The 20,574-nt window shown below is 54.9% G+C and overlaps 1 protein-coding gene across 1 annotated transcript; it reads left to right on the forward strand.

Annotated features, from left to right (window-relative positions):
* Nucleotides 1-133: 133 nt before the first annotated feature.
* Tmprss3 (transmembrane serine protease 3) lies at nt 134-20,250 on the forward strand. The gene is made up of 13 exons (XM_027929158.2): nt 134-234; nt 641-785; nt 5,833-5,943; nt 6,777-6,893; nt 7,261-7,384; nt 9,460-9,585; nt 10,954-10,997; nt 11,484-11,649; nt 12,427-12,596; nt 14,126-14,221; nt 17,153-17,295; nt 17,933-18,085; nt 20,150-20,250. Exons 2-13 carry the CDS (start codon nt 692-694, stop codon nt 20,165-20,167), a joined length of 1,362 nt encoding a protein of 453 aa, XP_027784959.1. The 5' UTR covers nt 134-234; nt 641-691; the 3' UTR covers nt 20,168-20,250.
* The last annotated feature ends 324 nt before the right edge of the window (nt 20,251-20,574 follow it).

Consider the following 20,574-nt stretch of genomic DNA (forward strand, 5'->3'; position numbering starts at 1 on the left):
CTTGGAGAAGAGCAGGTGTGGCTGCCCAGGTGTGACCGAGGCCAGAGCTCCTGGCTGCCTGGCTCTGTGGGGAGCACTGGGCCCCAGAGGCCCTGAATGCTCCCATCTCCCATCCTTAACTAGGTCACATCTGTGGGAGCCAGGAAAGGGCGTGTTTGGGGACACCGCGCTGCTGCTAACACGGTGGCGGGCGCCCTTCCCTGGGGCTGGCTACCTTTGGGGACGGGACCTCATGTGAGTGTGGAAACTTGTTGTTTGTGGCAGGAGTGTCACAGGGCCCAGGGGTCTGCTCATGGGGGTGGGTGAAGACAGTCAGAACGACTTTGAAAGTAGCTTCTCAGCTGAGGCACAGCAACACGGGACTGCTAATGACCAAGGGACATCTCTCCCCAAGAGCCTTTCGATTGATGCCAGGCAGGTTAAAAGGGCAGTGGGAAAGCCACTGTCGTACGGGAATCAAGTTTTTTTGCTCTTTTTTTCAACTCTGTGGCAAAAATAGCTTCTCTGTGGTTCAGAATAAACAACAACAACAAAAACCCAGATGTGGAATTGATCAGGATCAGATTTGAAATGTGACAAAGATACTTCTGACAGTGGAGCTACGGATGGGGAATGATGTCTCTGTTCTCCTCGGCTAAAGGAGGTGGAGGTGGAGGTGGAGCCAAACCTCAGAGGCCCTGAGATAGTCACCATGGGGGAAAACGACCCACCGGCCACCGAGGCCCCCTTCTCCTTCCGGTCACTCTTTGGCCTTGATGATCTGAAAATAAGTCCTGTTGTGCCAGGTAGGTGGAACCAGGTGAGAGGCTGTGGTGCTCACAGAAAGACGACGACTATGGCCGAGAGTCTCTCCTTACGTCCGCATGTCTGACAGCCGGCTGCCTGCCTTTCCCAGGGCTGCCGGGTCCCAGAGAGAAGGGGGACCAGGAGGGACTGTCTCCTTCAGCCGCTTGCTGACTTGCTAGAGGCAGGCGCTACCTCTCTGGTGGGAGGCTTTTGGAGACGGGGGCTCCACAGCTGTCCTGGTCAATCCTGGAGGGGTCAGATCCTGGCCAGAAAGCCTCGTAGGCCTCCAGGAAGTCCTGAGTAGCCGTGGCCCCCCGTCCTTCCAGAGAACTCTGCCTCTGACTGCCTTCCAGCCAGGACAGGGGAGTGAGTGGTAGGTCAGGCAAATGCCCATCAAGTTTGAAGTGTCTGCATTTGGTCCTGACGGAAGTCCGCCGACCCTTTTCTGTGTCACTGAAGTTTCTCTGCGTGTTCTTCCACAGGCTTTTGCCATTTCTCATTCCGGTTTCCCTCCGTCGGAGGCTCAGGCTGTCCCCATGTGCCAATATGATACATGGTGCTCTTCTCGGGGTCTTACAGGCAGACTTTGCCTGGGTCTAGGATGACAGGTTGGATGGATTCCTAGGAGGAGAAGGGCTGGGGCACCAGTTCACCAGCTTTCGGGCACCTCTCTCCCTTTCAGCACAGGGAGGCCAGCATGCCGCGCTCCCTGCTGAGCACAGGGTGGAGGCTGTGGCTCTGCTAGCGGCCAGGGGCTCCTTCCCAGAGACCATTTGCACCCCTCTTACAGAGAGGCTTTTGGCTTTTCACTCTGGTCCTGTCCCCAGGACATACAGGGTGGGGTGGGGCTGCCGCAGCTCCACAGCACCTTGGAGGCAGAGGAACTGCCGGCAAACGGGGGCTGATGCAGTCTCCCCCTCGGTGTCCGTCTTGATCCCACACTGGGAGTCAATTTCTAAATCTAAACATACACACAGCAGGTCACACTTGGGGTTCCTGCAGACTCTTTTAATGGTGGACGTCTCAGTAGAGATTAGTGGATTTGGAGCAGACTCCTTCTGGGGGTGGGATGAGGGTAAAGAGAAACCCCTGCTGGCTCAAAGTCTTAGATGTGTCACCCTGAAAGGGATTGGCCTCCCATATTATGTTAAAACTGTTTCCATTATCAACATGTCATTCACCTACCCATCCACCCATTCACCCACCTACCCATCCACCCACCCATCCACCCAACCACCCACTCATCCTTTCACCCACCTACTCACCCATCCACTCATCCATCCATCCACACATCCTCTCACCCGTCCACCCACCCACCCACTCATCCATCCATCCATCCACCCATTCATTCTTTTTTTTTTGAATTTAAAAAAAAATGATCTAATTAGTTATACAGGACAGCAGAATGCATTTTGACACACTGTACACAAAGGAATACATCTTCTCCATCATCTGGCTGTGCATGGTCAGTCACTCCAGTAGTGCACTCTCACAGGTATGTAGGGTAACAAAGTCTGTCTCATTCTACGGTCCTTCCCCTCCCCACTGCCACCCCTCCCCTCCCTCGCCTCTGCACAAGCCAAAGTTCCTTCACTCTTCCCTACCCTCTCCCCCTGCCCCACTATGGATCAGCATCTGCTTATCAGAGAAAACATTCAGCTTTTGGTTTGGGGGATTGGCTTATTTCACTTAGCATGATGTTCTCTAGTCCCATCCGCTTATCTGCAAATGCCATAATTTCATTCTTCTTTAAGGCTGAGTAATATTTAATTTTGTATATAGCACATTTTCTTTATCCATTCATCTGTTGAAGGTCACCTGGGTTGGTTCCATAGTTTAGCTACTGTGAACTGAGCTGATATAAACATTGATGTGGCTGAGTCACTGTAGTATGCTCATTTTAAGTCCTTTGGGTATGAATCAAGGAGTGAGATAGTTGGGTCAAATGGTGGTTCCATTCCAAGTTCTTTGAGGACTCTCCATACTGCTTTCCATAGTGGTTGCACCAATTTTCAGTCCCACCAGCAGTGTATGAGTGAACCTTTTCCCCACATCCTCGCCAACACTTATTATTGCATGTATTCTTGATAATTGCCATTCTGACTGGAGTGAGATGGAATCTTAGAGTACTTTTGATTTGCATTTCTCTAATTGCTAGAGATGTTGAGCATTTTTCATATATTTGTTGATTGATTATATATCATCTTCTGAGAAGAAGTTCAATTCCTTGGCCTATTTATTGATTGGGTTACCTGTTTTTTTGGTGTTAAGTTTTTTTGTTCTTTATATATTCTGGAGCTTAGTGCTCTATCGGAGGTGCATGTGGTAAAGATTTTCTCCCAATCTGTAGGTTCTCTCACTATCTTATGGTTTCCTTTGTTAAGAAGAAGCTTTTTAGCTTGAATCCATTCTATTTATTGATTCTTGATTTTACTTCTTGTACCTTAAGAGTCTTATTAAAGAAGTCAGGTCCTAAGCCGACATGGTGAAGATTTGGGCTACTTTTTCTTCTGTTAGGCACAGGGTCTCTGTTCTAGTGCCTAAGTCTTTGATCCACTTTGAATTGATTTTGTTCAGGGTGAGAGATAGGGTTTAATTTCACTTTGCTACATATGGATTTCCAGTTTTCCCAGCACCATTTTTGAAGAAGCTATCTTATTTCCAATGTATGTTTTTGGTGCCTTGGTCTACTATGAGATAACCATTTTTATGTGGGTTTGTCTCTGTCTTTTATTCTGTACTATTGGTCTGCGTGTATGTTTTGGTGTCAATACCATGCTGTTTTTGTTACTATTGCTCTGTAGTATAGTTCAGGTTATGGGATTGTGATACCTCCTGCTTTACTTTTCTTGCTGAGAATTGCTTTGCCTATTCTGGGCCTCTTATTTTTTCAAATGAATTTCATGATTGAATTTTCTAGATGTATGAAGAATGTCATTGGGATTTTAATAGGGATTGCATGAAATCTATACACAGTTTTGGTAGGATGGCCATTTTAACTATATTAATTCTGCCTATCCAAGAGCATGGGAGATCTTCTTTAATTTCTTTCTTTAGTGTTCTGTAGTTTTCATTGTAGAGGTCTTTCACCTTTTTTGTTAGATTGATTCCCAAGTATATATATATTTTTGAGGCTATTGTGAATGGGTCCATCCATCCATCCATCCATCCATCCATCCATCCATCAATCCTTCCATACACACATCTAATGAGTATTTATCAAATGCTGCTGTTCAAGACACTGGGGATATAGCCAAGAACAAGCTGCTCAGCCCATTCAGGCCAAACACAAAGCACTTGCTGTTCATTTCTAGTCTCTGAGTGGGTGATGATCATCTGCCTTCTACTTCTCTATCCCCTCTTACCCTTTCCTTCTGCTTCCTCTTTTCCCTCCCATTTTATTTATTTTTTACCATTTTTGTCTTTGAATTCTGTCTTCAGCTGCCTGAGGTGATACTGACCATTTTTAATCACACTCTGTTGCTGGGGGTGAAGCTGTGGTTCCTGATGCAGGCAGGGAGGTCTGTCCAGGTCTCCCCTGGGCAAGTTCCCCATTCCACGTCTCCATCTCCAAGACTAGGAGAGGGGGGCAGGTGCGAGTCTCCCCACACCCCGCCGGGCAGGGCGTGATCTTCCACAGGCTCTCTTCCCTTTGGGGTTCCTTCCTTCCTCGTAGTTAATGAACATGACATCAGCAGAGCTATGAGATAATTTGTGTGGAATGACCTGCTCTTCCTGATAGGAGGAGCGACAGTGGAAATACTCTTGGTGTCCCCGAGAGGCGGGCACTTCTGGGTATCTCAGTGCTCTTTACATTTACTTTTCCACCAAATCTGCCTGGTTCCGTGGGCAAGACCTGTGAAGGGTCTGAAGTTTTACCCTCTCACAAGCTAACAGGTTGGCCTGCCACAGAGACAAGAGAGTCCTGTGTTGGAGACAGGGACACATGACTCAGCACAGCGGGTGGCTTGAGCATCCAGTCTGTGCCTGCTGCTCCGGTCACCACTCTCGGCTCCAGAGTTGGGGAGCAGCCAGGTGTATACTGCGCATGCGGGAGGTTTGTGTCACAGCTGGAGGACCTGTAGTTAAGGGCACCCTGATATTTGTAACGGGCTGCAAGCTGAACTGTGTGAACTTTGCTCTGGAAAAAGACATTTAATTTATCAAACTGGGCAGTGAGCAAACCGGTCCTTGCCCTGAGGGACATGCTGTCTCTGTTTCCCAAGGCCACTTGCTCCACACACATCCTTGGAGAGACGATCAAGAACAGAGGATGTCGGTGTCTGTGCAAGAACATGGAAAAGTGTGTCCCTGTCCTGCCTTGGGGACTCTCTGGGAGTCTGCCTCAAGGACCCTGTCTAGGATTTACACATTGTCCTCTTCTATAGAGACACATCCTTGGGACCTGGGGCTCCTTCTCCCTCTGAACCAGTGTCCTGGGGCTATGGAACCCAAGGACCAAAACCTGGGTGACTTAAAATAGCCTGAATTCATTGTCTCCCTTCTGGGGGCCAACCCAGGACAGCAGCAGGGTGCCTCCTTGGGAACCTGTTGGGCCCTCCCTTGCCGCTCCCAGCTTCTGGCCACTTCTGGCAACCTCCTGCATTCCTTGACTTCCGGGCACATCATGCTGTCCTCTGCCCCAGCTGCTCCCTGTGTCCCTCCCTGCCATCCTCCTCTATGTGTGTCTGTCTCAGTGTCTGACTTGCCCATTAGTAGGACTTCAGTCACATTGGGTCAGGCCCACCCCCTGGGCAGCATCTTGAGTTGATTGCTACATAAAAACCCAAATAAGGGGGCATTCAGAGGCCTGGGGGTGCGGAGGTCAACCTGTCCTTCTTGGTCCACCATTTAACCCTCACTCCATCTTTCAGTCCAGGATGGACAGACTAGCTGGAGTGGGACCGGGGAGCACTGAACTTCTAGAGAATGTGGCCTTTTCTCTAATTAAGCCACCTTCTTGGGGGTGCCTTTTGCACTGGGGGGATGAGTGGCTAAACTCTGAGTTTTGTTGCTTGGGTGCTCTGTGCCCCCCTTGGTTTTCAGATGCAGACGCGGTGGCAGCCCAGATCTTGTCTCTGCTGCCCTTGAAGTTTGTTCCAATCATCGTCGTGGGGATCATCGCGTTGATCCTGGCGCTGGCCATTGGTCTGGGCAGTGAGTACCGTCCATTATCCAGCAGGCTCTCGGATGCTCCTTCTAGCACTTACACTTTCATGTGCTTCCTCACTCCAGGGTCTTGCTGCCCTCAGCCTTAGCTACTGGGCGCTGCTGTCCCTTTGGTTTGCTGACTGGGGGCTCTGTTTACCTGCATGAATGCCAAGCCTGGTGGGGCTCGCAGGAGCTGTTGGCCACGCTTGGAGCTTTGTCACCAAGGAGCCGGCCAGGGAGGAGTGTCCAGAGGCAGCTGATGAAACAATCCCTGGGGGCGGGAGGGACAAAGGGGGCATTCAGGCCACGCCAGGTTCTCCAGATACTTTCACAGAGAGGTGCGTGTGGCTTTTGAGAAAGTGGGTCGTTGGAGAAAGGGTATGTAGGAGGGAACGATTTCTCAGCTTCTCCTTCCAACCACTGAATCACAGACCAGTTTACAATGCCACCTGCTCGGTCGCGTGGTCCACAGTCCATCCACTCCCAGCCCAGAGTTAAGAGAAAACCGGGAGGCCCAGCAGTTCTGTCAGGGCTACCGGCTTAGCTGGCCCACTGCCAGGTGGTTTTCTTTGACCTTGAACCCTCCAGAGTCTAAATTCATGTTTAGGTGTGCTTCCAAGGCCTGGCCACATAGTAAGACAAAGTGGGGTGCAGCCCCTCCCTCTGGAATTCAGCACAAAAACTGGTCTGGAGGAAATAGGCCACAGAGGAGGATGCAATTTCAAGCCAGGTTTCATTATTAATGGGCTAGTCAGCGCCACGTGGCCTGTGGACAGTTGATAGTGCGGTGCACTGACAGAGCTGCTTGCTAACATTCCTGCCCTCTTCCCTTTCCTCAGTCCACTTCGACTGCTCTGGGAAGTACAGATGCCGCTCCTCCTTTAAGTGTATTGAACTGACAGCTCGATGTGACGGGGTCTCTGACTGCAGAGATGGGGAGGATGAATTTCGGTGTGGTAAGGTGCTGCCTGCTCACTGCAGGAACAGGAGGGGGTCGGCAGGACCAGCTCGGACCCTCCCACCTGAGGCCTTCCCTCAGTCATGGTCATGCCCATCCTCAGCTGGGATTTAGCTATCACTAGGCCCTGGAGATGTTGGGAGACCAGGGAGGGCTGAGGAGCTGGGGAGGCTACAGGAGCAGAGACCAGGCCTCCAGGAGGCCTCGGTGCCGACAGTAAGGCTGCCCCTGCTCTGTGGGGGCGGCAGCTGTGGGTGAGCCGCAGGCCAGATGTGGAGGGGGAGGGCTGGAGCTGGCCTTAGAGCCGTCTCTGCCCAGGCCTCAGCCTGCATGGCCGCTCACAGACCTTCCTCCCCCACGGCCAGTCCGGGTGAGCGGTCAGAACGCGGTGCTGCAGGTGTTCACAGCTGCTTCGTGGAGGACCCTGTGCTCCGACGGCTGGAAAGGACACTATGCGAACGTAGCCTGTGCCCAGCTGGGGTTCCCCAGGTAAGTTCAGGAGCGTGTCCACCCCAGGCCAGGCAGCGAGAGTGAAGGTCACCGCAGGTAGCTGAGCCCCTTCTGCTTAGCTGTGAGCCAGCATCTCTAGAGGAGCAGCCCAGACAGCCCAAGTGACTCGCTGAAGTCGCCCAGGAAACCACGTGTGGGGTCCTCAGGGTCAGGCCAGGACCCCGGATGCTTGCAACAAGTGCTTTGGAGTTGAAAAAGGATGGCTCTGGCTCCCCACTCCACAGCCGGTGGCAGAGGTGGACGCGGCCTCCTTGCTCCTGGTGGCCACCTCAGTGTCTGTGTGTTCTTCCCAAGAACCCTGCAGCACTCATCTCTTAAAAAGCCAGAGGTGTGAGGTACAGTTTACACTGTTTAGCTACAGGCAGAAGAAAGACGGGCAGGGGATCCTCTGCCTCGCAGCTCCGACCTTCCACAGAGTCCTGGTTTCACACCCCGTGTGTCCCTAGCACTGCTACAGTTGCTCCCACATCTGCCTTGGAGAGTTACGCGGGCTCTACGCTCAGAGACCTGCGGGGACAAGTTCACCCCTCTCCCCCCGCCCCACGCGCGCGCACACACACACACACACACACATGCTCCCACGTGCAGCTGGAGAGCTTCCTGGAGCGCTTTCTGCTCCCGCTACTGCGTCTTCCTGCTTTAGCCCCCCTCTTCCTGCTTCCTCCCCCCGGACTGTCCCCCACTCCCCAAGAAGCCCGGCCCCCTCCCTCCCCGTGCAGCCCTGATCACGCCTGTGTGGTGTCTCCCACCCCACGCTCCCTGCCCTCTGTCCTGCCCATCTGTCGCCCCCATTGCTCAGATTCACTTCTGCATTCTCGCTTCTTCCTATTTCTCTTTGAAAACCTTTCTTTGAGCCTCGGCTCTACCACATCCTATGGCAGATGTTTGTGATAAACAAAAGACATAAACAGACCCGTCAAGCCAGAGAGCTCAGGTTTCCTCCCTGAGGGCAGGGGCAGCGTGGTCCTGCTCCAGGGGGCTGTGGGAGTGGCCTTCAGGCCTGGAGGGGGCTGGCACCAGCAGCCTGCTGTGAGACTCCTGCTGTGGCTGCTGCTTTGAACCGTTGTGGGCCCCAGTTGTGGCACCTGGAGGCCCTCGGCAGGTCACAGGTCCCCGCCATCAAGCTGCCTGTGCACTCAGGCTCTCTTGGGACCAGCCATAGCATGCTCCTTGGTGCCAGGGCCTTCTGCCCTTGCCGTGGTCTGAGCACTCCTGGGAGGGCTGCCAAGGTCACGGACGCAGGCTCCAGGACGTGTTCCTCAGACTCAGGCTTGACTGAACTGTGTGCCCTCCTGACATGTCACTCCCTGCTCTGTGTGACATCCTGCCGGCTGAGCTGCTGTGTGCAGAGTGCAGAGCGAGCAGCCCCCTGTCCCATGCCTGGTTCATTCCCTAGACCGACTTTCCTCTGGGACTCTTCAGATGCTTGAACTCTCTCCTCTTCCTTTCTTTCTTCCCCCTCCCTCCTTCACTTCTTCCCTCCATCCCCTCCCTCTCCCCCCTCCCCTCTCCCCCTCCCTCCCTCCCTCCCTCCTGCAGTGCTGGGCCTTGTGTGCTAGGCAGCTGCTCTGCCCTGAGCCCCTCAGCCTGACTTCTCTGTCTCACCCCTTTCCTGTCCCTGCCAGGACACCTGCTTCTGATGTCTCTCACATTTTCTTGGTCCTGGGGCCCCTGAGTCACTGCTCTCCCTCTCTGCAGGGAACCCAGCCAGCTCTGAGCAGACAGCCCCATGTTGGTCCCCTGGCAAGGCCACACCTGGCTCTGCCCCCGCCCCCCCAGTGACTGGCCAAGCACAGGCCATTTCAGACAGAGGTGGGACCACACGGTGTGTCAGGAAGCCGTCCTTCCTCTGGTGGCTGGACCAGGGTAGGAGGGCAGGGCCTGGGCCGGGTCTGCGGGGCCTTCTAAGGTGTGTGCAGTTTATTTTACCAGCAAAAGGAAGTTTCCGACAGTGTGGGGTGGACACAACGAAGCCCCCCCCCCCCCAGCCCTGAGCTGGTGGAGGGAAGAATTCAGCCCCTGTGACCTGCTGAGTCTGTGCCTCTGATGTGCAGCTACGTGAGCTCAGACAGCCTCCCGGTGGGCGCTCTGGAGGAGCAGTTCCGGGGGCACTTTGTGTCCATCAACCACCTCTTGCCAGATGACAAGGTGACCCTGCTACACCACTCGGTGTACGTGAGGTAGGTGGCCCACGCTGGTGCTGAGTCCTCGTCTGGCTTGTGAAGCTGGGCTCAGCTCCGGGAGCGAGTCTGCAGGGTGGCCGCGGTGGTCAGGCTGGGCAGGTGCGGCAGCGGGGTGTAGGAGCCAGTACGGCCCAACAGAGAAAGGAAGGAAATGCAGTCGGGGAGTGACCTGTGTGACCGAGGCAGTGCTGTGCCTGTCACCAGCAGGGACTCCAGCTGTTTGGGAAATGGAAACAGGAAGAAAGGTAGGAAATAAGAAATCAAGAAAGCAACTTGCTTACGAAGTCCCTCAACACCCTCACCTACTTTGCATGCTTCCCCACGGGGAAGGACAACCTGGTGTCCTTAGCAACAAGCTGTCACCTGCAGGTGAGGGGGTTGCCGGCTGTCCCAGGTTGGACGGTGAGGGGAAGCCGCAGCCGGGTGTTCTGATCCACCCTCTCCTCCTGACGCCTGGGACCACCCCCTGGGCTGGATGTCCTCTGTCTGAAAACAGACCTCTCGCCTGTCCACCCTGGGGTGAGCAGCACCTAGGGCCTCCCTCACGTCCCATGTCCTCAGCCTTGTGACGCTAGCTTCTCTTGTATGGTGAGGCTGGGGCTCTAAAGGCAGAAAAGTTGCCAAGGTCTCGGGCTCCCCTTTCCCCTCATTATGAGAAAGCAGATTCCTGGTCCCCACCAGTGGGGACCTGTGGGGCCTGGGGGGCCTGTCTTCTTCCAGAGCGTCTCACTGCTCCAGGGAGGAGTCCTGACTAAGGCGTGTGACCCCAGGCTGAAAGAGTCCTGGACGGCCAGGAGTGCTGTCCCTGGGGGCCCTCTGTGTCCCCAAGGGCCAGGGTGTGGAAAACACTGGGGGTATAGACCCACAATGACACCAGGCATGTGCAGATGGTCTGTGTGTCCTCAGAGCCACGCGAGACTTGGACACAGTAGCACGGGGACAACTTCACGATGCTCCAGGGTTAGAGGAGGTGTGCAGTCTTGCTCCCTGGTTTGCTTTTTCTTTAAAACACACCAAAATTTAATTCAAGAGTAAGGCAAATAGAGTTGATTTTTCTTTCTTTCTTTCATTTCGGAGACTGAACCCAGGGGCACTTAACCACTGAGCCATACTCCCAGGCCTGTTTATTTTTTATTTTGAGACAGAATTTCACTAAATTGCTTTGGGCCTTGCTAAGTTGCTGAGGCTGGCCTTGAACTTGTGATCCTCCTGCCTCAGCCTCTCGAGTTGCTGGAATTACAGTGTGGGCCACCGCACATGGCCTGGTTTTCTTTTACATCAAGACTAAGTTAAAAATATAAAAAAGATGTCCATTTCATATGCCTCAGACATACATCTCAAAGCCTGCCAATTTTTCCATTTCAGGGAGGGCTGTGCCTCGGGTCATGCAGTTACCTTGAAATGCACAGGTAAGAGCTTCAGATGGCAGAGGACCAAACGGAAGTCAGGGCTTGTAATGTTCCATCCTCCTCCTTCCCCTTCCACGACGGCTCTGAAGCCCTCCTTCCCAGGTGCCAGGTGGGAACTCTGTGTCCCTCCATCCTGGAGGAGGGGCCAGGGCCAGGCTCACCTGTCAAGTGTGGAGACAGTCCCAGGTGACTTCTTAGCAGTGGACAGGCCTAGGTCCCTGTGTACATCCTGAGAGCCTGGCTCACTGCCGCTCCCCCCTTGAGGACACACGGGTTGCCTAGGCCCAGGGGAGCTGCCGCTGGCTCCCGGCAGAAGGCAGAGTTCCCCTTGCTGGGGTCTGATAGGGTCCTCCTCCCAGTGCTCATCTGAGGACCTCTGTGAGCTCTAGGTGTGGCAACAATGTTGGGAGGAGCAAGTCTGAGCGGCAACTCCATTTGCCCTAGAAAAGCCTGTGGGTCTCCCCAGCCCCCTCTCTCCCTCCACAGTCTGTGGTCTGAGAACAGGATACAGCCCACGCATCGTGGGTGGAAACGTGTCCTCGCCGGCACAGTGGCCCTGGCAGGTCAGCCTTCAGTTCCAGGGGTACCACTTGTGTGGGGGCTCCGTCATCACCCCCCTGTGGATCGTCACTGCTGCACACTGTGTCTACGAGTGAGTGGCCTGGCCTCCTGGTCTTCCCTGACCTCTGTTCTGTCCTGGGTCAGGTGGGGTGGGCTGAGCTGGGTGGTGAGCAGACAGACCAGTCACCACGAAGCCTTGTCCAGGTCGAGGGTTCCTGTCCTCCCCACCAAGGACCGACCATCACTGACTGGGAGGGACTGGCCACTCAGGCTCATTTGAAGAGTTGCAGACCTGCAGCTCATGCAGGAAAGGAAGAAAGAGGAGGAGGCCCAGCAGAAGGAGAGCCCCTGAACAAAGGCCCTAGGGCTTCGAGCAGCTAATTCCATCCACAGACTGTGTTATAACTGCCACGTGAGACAGTGCAGCACGAGGTGGGGACAGGGTGCAGGACACCGAGTGCCCCAGAGCAGTTTCTCTCAGGAGTCTAGAGGGCAAGAAAACCACAGAAAAGATTTCCCAACGCAATGACTAATCTCCTGCTATTTTTACCTCCTGCTTTGGTTGCTGTGGGATGAAGACTAGCCCCTGATAGGTCCCTTCCAGCAAGCAAAGCTGAGACTAGTTCTCAAATGCAGAGAAGTCCTCAGTGGTGCAGAGTGAGGCCCATCTAGGATATACCCAGGCTGCAGGCCTGATTTCTGCAGGGCATAAGAGCGTGGTCAGATGCCAGGCACAAATGAGCAGGGTGCTAGACCAACTCTTGCTTGACGACATCTCCCACATCTCCTGGGCCCTCAGGACACTGAGATCAATGGGTGGCATGATTGAGTTTTTCCTGTGCTTCTCCTCTGGGTCTGTTCATTTCAGCCTATACCTCCCCAAGTCATGGACCATCCAAGTGGGTCTAGTTTCTCTGCTGGACAGTCCAGAGCCCTCCCATTTGGTGGAAAAGATCATCTACCACAGCAAGTACAAGCCAAAGAGGCTGGGCCACGACATTGCTCTGATGAAGCTGGCTGGGCCTCTCACCTTCAGTGGTACGTCTGGGTTTCTCTGTCATTCCATTGCTCTTCATTTGTTTCAAGAGAATTTGTGATTGCTTGTTGAATCACGTTTATGAAAGCTGCCTAATCTTTACCAGACAATTCCAGTGTCTGATTTATGTGTGTGTTTGCATGAGTTGGTTGTCTTTTCACAGTTCTTGGTATAAATAATGTTCACTTATGTCCTGGACAATATGGCCATTATGTTAGGAGACTACACAAATTTTCAATTTTAGCAGACTGTTGGTTTTTTTTAGATTTCGTCTGTAGCCTGGCCATGTTTCCAACGCTGATTTAGTTTCAGGGACTTCCTGGTGCTACTCTAATCTCTGTGGACTGTTTGGTGCCATCTGGTGGCAGAAAGCTTCTTCAGGTCAGGGCAACTGATGCCTCTAGGTGGTGGAAGAGAGTCACCTTCTGCAGGGACAGAGCATACTTGCCTGTCCAGGAGCTTGCTGTGTGAGGTCCTCTTCCTGGAGCCTCTAGGGAGAGGAACAGGATCCCAGTCTCTAAGATGCAGAGCTGCCTGGTGGGTGTGGCAGGACCTGCCACCTCCTTACCAGCGGCAAGGTACTAGGCATCCTCAGCTCCCTGGAAATTCTCAAAAGAGTTCTCATCCTACCAGTTACTGAGTTCTGCAGGCTCCAAAAGGCCCTATTGCTTTGAGTCAAGTCCAGCCTCTGGGACATTTTGAAAATGATGGAAAGGACACACCTGATAGAACTCTCAAGGGTGTTGGGTTAGAGCCTCCCCAGTAAATCCCCTTGCCAAGGCCATGGGTGCTCGGAGGGCGGGTGGGTCATGACCATGTGGACTCCCCTCTCTGAAACAGGAGCTGCACCGAGCAGCCAAGTCTGCCCACAGTGGCATCTGTGTGCCCCTCTTGAGCCTATGGGACACGGGGAAAGAAATGTTTCTAGAGTCAAAGGGAATTGTTTGCTGCACACCGAGACACATCTCCTCATTCCTTTTTAGCCTTTCCATTATTGTCCCACCCCGAGAAGCACATCTTGGGATACACTTGCAAACCCTGGGCACTTGGGCACTGTCCCTGTGGGAGGACTTGGGTGGCACAGCCCCACATGCAGGCAAGCTTGCTGCCACTAGACACATCAGGAATGGCAGGAATGCCCACGATGTGGTGCTCCCTAAGCAAAGTACCTACCCGATATCCAGACCAGGGGGCCCAACTCCACCTGTTGCCTGTTTGGGGAAATAAAACTGTCTTGGAGCATGGCCCCATTGCTGACCAGCACCAGTGGCTACTTCCATGCTCCAGAGGCAGAGCTGAGTGGTAGCGACAGACACTGCTCAGCCCTCGGAGCCTGAACTACTTACTATGTCACAGCAAAGCCCTGCTGCCCCTCTAGGCCCACATGCTGTCCAGTTTGGGAGCTCTGGGTGGTGGGTGGGGTGGGCTCCCTACTCTGAGCTAGTTGCCCCCCCCCCCCCCCCCAGAGATCAGTTGTTTCCTGTGACCAGTGCTTCACTGACCTGAGGCCATTTCCCTCCTCTTCAAACAGAGATGATCCAACCAGTTTGTCTGCCCAACTCTGAGGAGAACTTTCCTGATGGAAAAGTGTGCTGGACGTCCGGATGGGGGGCCACGGAGGACGGAGGTCAGTGATCAGATTCTGAGCTGAGGAGCTCAGAACTTTGGGACTGGGAAGGGGCCCCTCCAGGGTCCCCATGTGATGTCCCTGTGGGGTGCAGAGAGCTGCCAGTCGCGGGTCATGCACTCCCCCTGCTGCGTGGCTGTGGGTCACAAGACATGGTCCCACCTGCCTGAGGACTACATGAGGTGGCTGATGTTCTCAGGGGAGAAATGAGACTCCAGGGAGAACATCAGCAGGGCCCCCCTCCCGCCCCTCCGCCTCCCACCCATTAACATGTGGAGCCGGCCTGGAAGAGACTCCGAGCAGTCAGAGATGGGTATCAGGTGGAGAACTTGTGCCTGTGGGACTTTGGAAAGGTGTGATATTTCATCTTACAAAGGTCAAGTAGAAAGAGCCACCTGATGGGATCTTATTGCTCTGATAACAGCAGAAGTAGCCATGCAGACAATGCAAGCAGCAGATGAATAAACCCAGCCTCTTTCTTCAGAAGAGTGGGGCGCCTGTGTGGTCACGGCAGGGTCTCCATCAACTGCTCCTTGTTAGGAGGAGTGGTGTCGGTTTCCCGTGGTTGCCATGGCAAATGGCTGCAATCCACTGGCTTATAACTGCAGAAACAGAACGTCTCACATCTCTGGAGGCCAGAAGTCGGAGGTCGGGTGTGGGCAGGCCTGCTTCCTTCCCAGGCTCTGCAGGGAAATTTGCTCCAGGCGTCTCTTGAGGGTCTGGTGGCACCCACTGCCCTCTGTGTTCCTTGGCTTATGGATGTGTCACTCCAGGTTCAGTCTCCATCTCCACAAGGTGTTCCTGTGTCGCTGTGCCTCAGATCTCCTTCTCCTTTGTCCTGTAAGGACTCCAATCACTAGGTCTAGGGCCTGCCTAAGTGCAGGATGATCTGCCTTGAGATTCTTCCCCTCATTACATTTGCAAACACTGAGTTCCAAATAGCATTGGATTTCATGGTTTCATGTAGCATGTTGGGGTGGCCCAATTCAACCAAGGGCAGCAAGCTCCCTGTTTTCTGTTAGACAGCTGTGAGCTGAGTTTGCCCTCTGGAAGGCACGCGGGAGCCTACCAGGTCCATAGTGTCCCTGGGCCTTGCTTACCCAGCATTCCCAGCAGCACCCCCAGTGGTGTCCATCCTGGCTCAAGGTCCTTACGGTGCTCACTGGTTTCAAGCCCACCCACCCACTCAGTCAAACCGTCTGCCAACATGGCCTGCACAGGGGCTCCCAGCTCCATCAGAACCAGCCTCTGCCTTGTGGAGCCGAGCAGGGAAAGCAAACCATGCCCACTCTCTCCTGGGAGCGCTCACTCAGACCACCCAGCCCACCAGAAGGATTGAATCACAGGGGACCGGGAAGAGGAGGGGCTGCAGGAGATCCCCCTTCTCCCTGGTGCATCTGCTCAGCTTCCCACCAAGCCCGCATCTCCCTCTCCCTGCCAGGCTCTGTCCCAGGGGCTTCGCCTGTGTGCAGGAAGCTCCTCCCACACACAGAGTTGTGTGCACGGAGCTCTGTGTGTCTGCCTGCTCCTTCAAGCAGCCCCAAGGGGTGTTATCACTGTGCTCATGTGTGGGTGAGGACATAGGCAGAAGGGAGGGCACCCCTTGCCCAGTTTCTCACAACCAGCTGGCCCAAGGCCTGGGGTCCACCTTCAGCCTCCCACCCTGCCCTTCGCCAGGGCCATCTTCAAGAATTTGGAGTACCCAGAAAAGAGTACTTGATTGACCCCATGGAATCTCTGTGGGGTGGGTGGAGATGGCTACTCAGCCGGACATCAGCACTAGGCAGTCCCACTGAGGGTGAGATGTGGGGAGGACCCGGGCAGACAGAAAGCGCAGGTGACGCTCACTTGTGCACTTACGATGTGGACTTTTATTGGTGTATATAATTACACATATGGTGGGATTTTTTGTTTCATATTTGTACATGAACATAATGTAGCCATGTAATTTGGTCAATTAAGATGTGGGGTTTGAGGAGCACAGACCCACACACCCCTGCTTGTCTGCTAGGGGTGGAGAGGAAGGACCCTCTTGCCTCAGGACTCCACAGTGAAGAGGCAAGTTCTCGTGGAGGGGTCCACCCCTGTCAGTGGTCAGGCAGACCCATCTCAGGGTATTGGTCTTCCGTGGCTGCTGCAAAAAAACGATCCCCAACTTAGTGGCTTAAAATGAGACTTTTCACCTTACAATTAGGGAGGTCAGGAGCCCAGTGTTGGTCTCAGTGGGCTGAAGAGTGTTGGTGGCCTGGCTCCCTCCGGAGGCTCTGGGGACAGTCTGCTCCCCCTTCCCCTCCTGGGCTCTGCCCTTGCTCCAGGGCCAGGAGCTCTCCAGCCTCTCCGTGGTCCTGACCTCTGCTTCCGTCACCACACCTCCTCTGAGTCTGTTAAGCCCTGCGACTTCACTGAGTTCACCCACATAACCCAGATGGTGTCATGGTGCATACCTGTGTCACACCTGCCAGGTCCCTTTTGTCAGGTGCGGTGACTAGTCACAGGCTCCAGGGACTGAGATGGGCATGTTCTTGGAGGGCATTTTTCTGCTGACCACTGCAGGGCTCTGCCCAGATGCTGTAGGTGACCTTCATGAATCTCATTTTCCTTCCTGGAACCTGGACTGGCTGGTGTGTCGGCCACGACAGGCCCTGGGGTGGGGGGACCCTGGCTCAGTTGTCCCCATGTCCTCCTTCACTCCAGGCCCCTTAGGGAAATTAGTGACCTTGACTTGCGGCCCACTGAGGAGGGGGTGAGGCTCTAGGCATGGGATGTCCACAGCAGGTGAGTCTGCTGGCCACCCACGGACCCTGGCCATGACCACCGGTGCAGCTGGGCAGCCTGCCCCTCGTCCCCCACCACCCAAGTCCCCAGCACACACCCTCTGCATCTGAGCTGGGCCTCCTCCTCCCTGGACATTCCCTTCTTGCTTTGAAGCAGGTGACGCGTCCCCTGTCCTGAACCATGCAGCTGTCCCCTTGATTTCCAACAAGCTCTGTAACCACAGGGATGTCTACGGAGGCATCATCTCCCCTTCCATGCTCTGTGCTGGCTACCTGAAAGGTGGTGTAGACAGCTGCCAGGTAAGGGCTCCTGACGGCCCTGGGGTCGTGGCAGTGGGCAAGGGTCCAGGAGTGACCCAGCACGTGAAACAGGCCACCACCAGCCCTGTGACTGAACGAAAAGCAAATTTACACAGTGTGGGGAAGAAATTTGCTTAAGATATTTGCCTTTCCTGGCGGCAGGGGCTGGTGTTTGCCCAGTGCTCTGGGTCTGCAAGGCCACTGGACTTGGGAGGGCCTTTCCCTCCTTCCCCCAGCCCAGTTCTGAGTGTGTGAGGGGCTAATAGAGAGGGAGGCAGGTAGGAGCCAGTGAACCCGGGCCCCCCAAAGACACCGTGGGCAGGACTCTGATCCTGCCTGGTGGACCACAGGATGCTGAGGGTCTGGCCCAGGCAGACTTCCCTCCAGAGCTCCCTTGGCCACCCTTGACCCTCATGGGCTCAGTATCAGACCTGGTGGGAGACACAGCTGGAGGGAAGCTGCCCCCGTGGGGCCTCGGGCCCACGCTCTTGGAATGCCAGCATGCTTTCTAGAAGGGCTGGTGGGGAACACAGAGCCATCCTCCTGCGGAGCATGTGATGCTGTAAGGGGGAATTCTGTGCCATGGCCAGGGCACTCGTGCTGTCCCCTTGACTTTTGCCTCCTTCCTGCCATCCAGGGAGACAGTGGGGGGCCCCTGGTGTGCCAAGAGCGCAGGCTGTGGAAGCTGGTGGGTGCCACGAGCTTTGGCATTGGCTGTGCCGAAGTGAACAAGCCCGGGGTTTACACCCGCATCACCTCCTTCCTGGACTGGATTCACGAGCAGATGGAGGTGGGTGCCGGCTCCGGCAGCCCGCACGGGTTCTCACGTGGCCCAGCTCTGCTGTAGAGAGCCAGATGAGCCAGTGGCTACTGACTCAGCAAGCGGTGATTTGGTGGCTTCAGGGCATCAGTCCTCAAGCATGGCTAATCCTTGGTTGACGCCATTTGTAAGATGTGGTCCTGGCACACTGAGGAGGGACCCCAACTGGGACGAGAAGAATGGAACTGCTTTACCCAGTAGGGAAAAGGGCAGTCCCAAAGGAGCCTCTCTGGGGTGGGGCCAAGTCAAGTGTGCCGTGTGCACCCACAGAGGGTGGGTGGTGGAGTGACCATGGACACCGTGGAATTGGCCACAGAGGGCTCTGGGCGCTCCCTACAGGACTGCCCCTTGCTGGGAGCCAGGATGGAATGGAAATCTCCAGTGTGCGGGGCCCAGGCTGTGCTTCTTGGGGGGTCTGCCTGGGAGAGAAGTGGGAAGGGCCTGCAGGAGAGCCCTGGCCAGTAAGTGGCTCGTCAGGCCCTGGGCAGGCAGGCAGAACCCTGCGCCTCCAGGCAGCTGAGACTTGCTGGGCACCAGGGGATGGGAATTTCCAGTGAACACAGGCCCTGCTGTGATGGTAGAAGGTGGGGGGTGACCCCAGCCCTCCAGAGCAGGCCGGGAGGCAGGGAGGCAAGGCCAAGCCGTGGCCTCCAGGGCACCTGGCAAATATTTGCTGACTTGGCCTCAGACTGAGTCTCATATTACTCTTTGGATCAGTTTTGAAGACTAATTCAGGTTAAATTTCCATAGCACAGAATGAACCATTTTAAGGTGAACAGTACCATGTTATTTCTTACATTGACGATGTCGTGTGTCCTCTATGTCACACAACATTGTCATCATCCCCAAGTGAACCTGGTCCCCTTTTAACAGCCCTCCCCACTTCTCCAGCCAAGTACCCACCACCCTGCTTCCCGTCCCTGTGGGTCAAAGACCATTTCAAAATGCTTTTCTCATTTGAAATAATCGAGGAAGAGAGGATACCAAACGCCTAGGGTGCCTCTCAGGCTTGGACCCCTGGTTTTCCCTCTTGATTTTTTTTTTTTCTGCTTCGAATGAGAAGATGCCTGGTTCCCAGGGCTCAAGGGGAGGCCCACGACTGGTTCTGGTCCCAGCACCTCTGCTCTGTGGCAAGGGCCTGTGAGCAGCTTGCCGTCTCCCCGCAGGGCATGCGAGGCCTTCGGAGCCTGGTCCCGGGTGGCGGATACCATGACCCTCCTTGCATAACCGGGAGGAAACCTGCTTCGGGCTTCCAAGTTATAAAGGGGGTGAGAGTGAGTCTAAGCAGATCCCAGACTGTCACCCAGTGCGGCTCCGCACAGTGGAACGACCAGATCTCCAACTTGGGATGCATAAGACCCTCCCTGGCTGCTGTTGCCACAGGATCTCCTCCAGACAGTCTGCCTGGGGGTCTGGGCGTGAGGACCTGGTGATTTGTATGCACAGGGTGTTCGGGGCCCTCTGAGAAATGCCGGTCCATGAGCTTTGGCTCCCTGAAAGGCTTTAGAATAAGTTCTCACCACTCTCAGGAAGCAGCCTGCTCTCTGAGGGGTGGCTGGCAGGTGCCTTTGACGCCCTCTGCAGGGCATCTTAGTCATCTGCCACCTCTGACCACGGAGTCTGCAGGAGATGTCCCTGGTTGTGGACCTGATTTGGGATCACTCCTCTGACATCCTGGAGAGACTTAGAAGTGGCTTCCCCTCCCCTGCGTGGTCTCGGAGGTGTCCGCTGTCCTGCTTGAGCTCCGTCATGAGGCCCTTCCAGCCCTGGCCTGGTTTGGCAAACTGTCCTGTCAGTCACAGGGTCGCGGGCACACGATCTTCTGTAGCCTGCTGGGTCACAAAGCCAACTGTTCTGACTCCAGCCTGAACTTTGGAACACCGTGCTAAGTCCTAGGTTCCAGAGGAGGGCATGGGCTTCTCTGGGCGGTGAGGAGAAGCAGGGCAGCCTCCTCCCTTGAGGCCAGGCTTGTCCTCACTGGTCATGGAGAACACTCGTCAATGACGATGCTGACCCTCTGTTTTTCACTCCTAGAGGGACCTGCAGTCTTGAAGACAGGGGGACGTGCTGCCACCAGAGCTCTCGAGGGAGACGGCCCCGTCCTTCCCTGGACTCCTGTGTGGGTACATTGGACTGAGCAGGTGCCTCCAGGGTTCTGGCTCAAGGCATGAATAGCAGAGCCCAAGGGAGCGCCCTCCTGGCCCTCTTCCAATACTGCGGCCCGGGGCTTTGGGCTGAAGTGAACTTGAAGCTTCTTATTGCCTCCCACTAGGCACAGAAGCAGCCTTTCCCACCAGCCCAGGGCTCTTCTGGGCAGGGTCGTGCAAAGCACTGATAAAGCAGGCGATCCTGCAGGCAGAGCACCATGGCCACTTGGCCACGCACGGGGACCCAGGGCCCTGAAAGCCATCCCTGTAGATGCAGCTCTCTCCATGTGTCCCTCTGGATACCAGAACCAT

This window comes from Marmota flaviventris, chromosome 8, assembly GCF_047511675.1.
Source record: "Marmota flaviventris isolate mMarFla1 chromosome 8, mMarFla1.hap1, whole genome shotgun sequence".
Taxonomy (NCBI): Eukaryota; Metazoa; Chordata; class Mammalia; order Rodentia; family Sciuridae; genus Marmota; species Marmota flaviventris.